Source organism: Gracilinanus agilis, chromosome 1 (assembly GCF_016433145.1).
Source record: "Gracilinanus agilis isolate LMUSP501 chromosome 1, AgileGrace, whole genome shotgun sequence".
Classification (NCBI taxonomy): Eukaryota; Metazoa; Chordata; class Mammalia; order Didelphimorphia; family Didelphidae; genus Gracilinanus; species Gracilinanus agilis.
In genome coordinates, this window is record NC_058130.1 from 407,314,687 (window position 1) to 407,320,686 (window position 6,000).

Below are 6,000 nucleotides of genomic sequence, written 5' to 3' on the forward strand. Positions count from 1 at the left end.
ACAAGAGGAAGGACAGATGGGTTCTATCAGGATACAGGCTTGTAAGAGCAGTGCTATGTGGACAGCTAGGTGGCTTAGCAGATAGAGAGCCAGGCCCAGAGAGGGGAGGTCCTGGGTTCAAATGTGACCTCCTACACTTTCTAGCTGTGTGACTGTGGGCAAATCACTTATCACCCATTGTCTAGCTCTTACCACTCTTCTGCCTTGGAATCAATACATAGTATTGGTTCTGAGAAGGAAGTGAAGGGTTTTTAAGAGAGAGAGAAAAAAAGAACTGTGCTATTAGATCTAAGGTCCTGGTGCCTTTGGCCATTTGTTTCCCAGGATTTTTCAGTCTATCAGATACATGGGCACTTATTGAGTCATGCCAGAGAGATGTTTCTCACACCATCCCCTCCCAACCACATCATATATATGCACACACACGCATGCAAATACTCTTGAGGCAATGAGATGAACATGCCATATCTATCTATCAATCTATCTATCTATTTGTCCATCAATCCATGCATCTGTCTGTCTGTCCATCAATCCACCTCTCAATTTTTCTCTCTGTCTATTTATCTATCTATATCTATCCATTCATCCATGTATCTGTCTATCTTATCTAGCTGTCTGCCTGTCTATCCATTTGTTCATCCATCCATTCATTTGTCCATCCATCCATCTATCCATCATCTGTCTGTCTATCTATCTATCTATCTATCTATCTATCTCTGTCCATCCATTTGTCCATCAATCCACATATCTGTATCTGTCTATCCATTCATCCAGGTATCTATCTTTCTATCTTATCTAGCTATCTGCCTATCTGTCTAGTCATTTGTCTATCTATCTATCTATCTATCTATCTATCTATCTATCTACTCTACATCTATATACAGAAATGTAGATATAGGTATATATAAATGACATATAGAAATATATAGACAGATATTGAAATTAAATTTCAAGAAATATGGATATAATCATAACTATTAAAAGTACACACATGGGTACGTATGTATATGCACCTAGATATACATACCCATAAATATGCACAGAGACACTTACACACACTCACATAAGCACAGTCACACAGCACACCCCTATAGGCATAAATACACGAAGATAGACCTAGGAACCTTCCCTTTCCCACTACTCCTCAGTTTTCTGCATTGTACATTGAATGGAGTGAGGAGGTCTAGATGATCACAAACTCCCTTCACAATGGGCTGAGTTCATTGGTCAGTCCCATGGTTCATTCTCCCCTCTAGGTTCTCCTGCCAGGGAATTCCAGACTTACCACTGACATCATGTTGGCAAGAGCTGCTCCCATGTAGGCGCAGAATAAAGCTGGGAAGAGAAGATTAAACACTCAGAAGCAGGGAAGGAGCCCTTGGTGGGAGATTCAGTCATCTACAACCCTGTTTCCATGGGATGGAGTTGGGCTGGCACAAGCCTGGTCCCCTTTCCCTGCACACAAACAGAGAATGGGGACACTGGCCGAATGCACTTACTTTCTCTTTTTCAATACTCACTAGTCATAGAATTAAGGATCTAGAGTCAGAATGGGTCACAGAGGCCCTTTGTTCCAACTCTCTCATTTTATAGTAAATGAATCTAAGGGCCATGTAGATTAATATCAAATAGGTAGCAAGCCAGAAAGTAGAATCTGAATCTATGACCCCTGACTCCAAATCCAGTATACTTTACACTGTGCTTGTGACCTGTACCATCTGCCATTTACAAATCAACCAACTGATCTAGTCCTCAGTTTGTTCACTTGTAAAATGGGCACAATACCAATTTTTTTTACCTTTATAGGATCTAGTGTTTTGTGAGGAAAATAATTTGAAAACTAGAAAATGTTCATCTTTTCAAATGAAAGCTATTTTATAGTTACCTTGAGGTAGTAAGTTAGAGCACTGGGCATGCAGTCAGGAAGACCTTAGTTTAAATCCAGCCTCAGATACTTACTAGCTATGTGACCCTAAGCAAGTCACTTAAGTGTTTTCTCCCTCAGTTTCCTCAACTGTAAAATGGGATAATAATACAACCATTACCCAGAATTGTGATGAAGATCAAATGAAATAATATTAAGCATCTAGCACAGAAACTGGCACATAGTAGGAGTTGTATAAATGCTTATTCTTTTCCCCCACCTTTCTCCTTCCCTGGTCCATATATCCTGTCTTTTTTTGTCAGTTCTCTTTACCGGCTGTATATAACTTGTCTTTTCAATTAGACTATAAGCTGAGGGCAGGAACTGAGGCTTATGCTTTTTTTATATGTGCCTCATTCCCTAGCATGTGGCTGGTATAGAGATGGTAATGCTAACTAGTTGTAGCTTGGGTGTTTGATTAAGGTAGTGATCTTCCTGTAACCAGAGGTATTTAAAGAGAGATTAGATGGGTCTGTGTTTCTGGCAGAGATCTCTATGAACTTCCTCTCTTTCTCTTGGTATAGGTCTATTTCCTAATCTGTAAAATGGGAATCATAATACTTTCAGGATATACCTCATGGGATTATTGGGAGGAAAGTGTCTTGTAAACTAGATTTCTATAGACATTCAAGTTACTTTTATTATTACTACTATTATCATCATCTTTGGGCTGAGGGTCTATTTACTGCCCCCGGTACATACTTTCCTGATTTTGACCTTCTGCCATTTTCTCATGGAGTTTCTTTCATCTTCATGGAGTCCTCCTCCCCCTCCTCCTCCTCCCTTTCCTCTTTCCCTTTCCCCTGTCCCCCTCTCCTCCTCTTCCTCCTCTTTCTTTCTCCCCATCTCCTTCCTCCTCCTCCCCTTCCTCCTTCTCCTTCTTCTCTTCCTCCTCATGGCTTTTCCAAATCCTTCTCAGCCCTCAAGCACTCATCCATGCCCTACTTTTTCCTTGAAGATTTCCTGAAATATTTAAACCCGAAACCTGAACAGAAGGCCATTCTTATTTAAACTAGAAATAAAGGTGTTGAAACCTGATTGTTGTACACATTTCAAAATGCTTTCACAGCCAGCACCCTGGTCCTATTACTTACTACCTTTGGGCAAGTCATTTGTTCTATCTGTGATTCAGTTCCCCATTTTTAAAGTAAGAAGGGAAACTCAGCATTTATTAAGTACTTATTATGTGCCAGGCATTGTACTAAATGCTTTATAAATCCAGGCCAGCTAGGTGGTACAGTGGCACAGATCACTAGGCTTTAAGACAGGAAGATCTGAGTTAAAATCTGGCCCTAAGTTAAAATACTATCTGGGTGAACCTGGACAAGTCACTTAACCCTGTTGGTCTCAGTTTCCTCATCTGTAAAATGAGCCGGAGAAGGAAATGGCAAACCATGCCAGTATCTTTGCCAAGAAAACTCCAAAAGGGATCATAAAGAGTCTGACAGAACCAAAAATGACTAAACATCAACTTCTTGCTTCCAGGCTCAGTGCTCTATCTACTGCACTGGGTGATTTAGTTTTTTTTTCTTCCAGTTTGCTTATCTTTATTTATTCATACATTCATTTATTTTTATGTTTTATTTTATTTTAATAAAAATTCCTACCTAAGTTTTCTAAAGTTATATGATTCATGTTGTCTCCCTCCTTTCTTCCCTCCCTACTTCTGGAGTTGACAAGCAATTTCACTGGGTTATACGTGTATTATCACACAAAACATATTTCCATATTATTCAATTTTGGAAGTGAATAATCTTATAAAACCCAAACCCCAAATCATATAGAAGCCAGGCGATTTTAGGCTAAATGGTCCTTTTGAGCTCTAAATCTATTATTCTAATAGTAAATCTTCTCATTTCTGTATCCCCTAGAGGACCTAGCATATATGGGACTGAACATACAGCAGGTATTCAATACATCTTTGTAGCCTACTGAATGTCTCAATACATGTTCTGTCCACTGGCTTTGTCTATAGACTGAATAAAGGGTCCATTAAAGTAAAGCCTTAAACATTTTTATTGCTGGTAATGTTTTCAACGTGCTTTCAAAAATGTTACTTTATCATCTCTTCCACTTCTTTGGATAACAGAGTAGGTATTATCCCCATTTGACAAATGGGGAAACCGAGGCCCACAGAGTTGATGCAATTGCCCCAGAGTCATACCAATGGTGGGTGTAATCTCTCAAGGCCTCAGTTTCCTTATCTGTATAATGAGAGAGTTGAACTAAATGATCTCCAAGATCTTTGTTGCCTCTAAATCTGTGATTTTGTAGCTAAGAAAAGAATACCTGGTTGCCCTTAGCCGAGGCTCCCAGGATACCTACCACAAATGAGAGCCAGGAGATGTGTCTGCCAGGTGAGAGCGTAGAACATGCCGCCAATGGCAATGCAAGAGAGGACGCAGTTGTAGCTCCACAGGCCCATGTAGATAGTTGCAAAGGGGGTGGCCACTGTCAGGGCTATGGAACAAGACCGAGTATTTTCAGTAGTCACTTGGGGCACAGCCTTGCCTAGCCTAGTCCAGGGTATTAGGGTAGGATGAAGAACTCCCATCAGTGTGACTGTCAAATCCCCTGTTTCTCTCCCAACCACATCAACAGCCACAGAAACAACATCAAATATCATTATGAACCTAGAAATTGCTAGGGGTTGGGGAGGAGCCAACAGATTTTCTTGCTTCCCTTGTCTCCATTCTCTGGCTCCCTTTTCTTAGTGTTTTTCATTTATGGGTCATACAACAATTCATCTTTTCTAGGAAAATATCTTGGATTGAAGTTCTTTGTCTTAAAGCCAAATCCAAATTGGAGGTCATTCTCATTGCTATTACAGACCATTCCCCTGCCTACAATACTTTGCTTTCTCCTATAAATCTCTACTCGCTTTTAAAACTCAGCTCAAAACCCCACTCTCCAGGGTGCTTTCTGGGTTTACTCTCCCTCTTGTCCTTCAGTCTCGTTTACACATTTATGGTTCCATTTGCTGTTGGTTTGCTGGGGGAGAGCTTTTGAGTGTCTAAGTCTTTTTTCCCCCCTCCTGTATTTGTGTGTTATGTTTTGTTTCCCAACCTGACTGCCAGCTTCTTAAAGGAAGAGCCTATCTTCACTTATTTATTTGTGTCTTCCACAGTGTCTAAAGCACCTATTGGTCACTCAGTACAGAAAATGAATAGCAACCTCACCCATGACTTTAAAGCCAGCTCTTTCAAGCAGTAGAAAGAGGGGCAAGAACAACCCTTTGTAAAAATAATCCTAAAGACCTAGGCAAGTAGATTCCCCCTACCTGCTAGCATGCCCACAGTGGAGCCGATAGCTGCATGAAGACAAATGAGTGGCGAGGAAACAAAGAGGGCCACCAGGAAAACGCCGCCCGTCCAGGGGTTGTCGCAGCCGTACACCTGACCGACTCCAACTGGAATGGCTTGTAAGAGCTACAAAATCAACAGAAACGAGGGCAGGTCACCACAGAGCATGGACCGACGCACTTGTGTGCTGTTTGAGTTGCACCTTGGGGAAGTAATGAGGTGGAACATCGTGGCAATTCTGGGCCCCCACTTGTGGGAAAGAACAGTTCGCTAACAAGGACAAACACCTCTTCACTCTGTCACTGGTCAGGCATTCCCACATCCCAAGCAGGATTCTTGGGCAGCTGGCTAAGCACAGGTACTTTAGAAGACTTAAGTGTCCAAGGTAGATGGGGCTTTCCTCTTAAGAGTGAAAGCTCAAGCCAATGAGAATATTCTTCTAAGACATTGAAGAATCTCCTTAAAACTGATTGCTGGGGAGTCATTAAAGTTAGAAGGAAATTTGAGATCATTCTAACCCATTCTTTTCATTTAATCAAGGAAAGAAGCTGAGGTGAAGTAATTTGTACAAAGTCACACAGCTGGGAGCAGTCAGAACCAGAACTCAGGTCTGAGTTCTGCAGGGCAGGAATTATTTCATCATCATCATCATCATCATCATCATCATCATCATCATCATCATCATCATCTTCTTCTTCTTCTTCTTCTTCTTCTTCTTCTTCTTCTTCTTCTTCTTCTTCTTCTTCTTCTTCTTCTTCTTCTTCTTCTTCTTCT

General features: G+C 41.0%; 1 protein-coding gene across 3 annotated transcripts in view; it reads right to left on the minus strand.

The window, feature by feature from the left end:
- The window catches only part of SLC14A2 (solute carrier family 14 member 2), an 80,519-nt gene that overhangs the window by 47,488 nt on the left and 27,031 nt on the right, over nucleotides 1-6,000 (minus strand). For all 3 annotated transcript variants that reach the window (XM_044657837.1, XM_044657838.1, XM_044657839.1), the window contains 3 exons: nucleotides 5,205-5,352; nucleotides 4,250-4,384; nucleotides 1,286-1,335 (listed from right to left, as the gene is read on the minus strand). In XM_044657837.1, coding sequence (XP_044513772.1) covers nucleotides 1,286-1,335; nucleotides 4,250-4,384; nucleotides 5,205-5,352 — 333 coding nt within the window. The remainder of the gene's footprint in view (nucleotides 1-1,285; nucleotides 1,336-4,249; nucleotides 4,385-5,204; nucleotides 5,353-6,000) is intronic.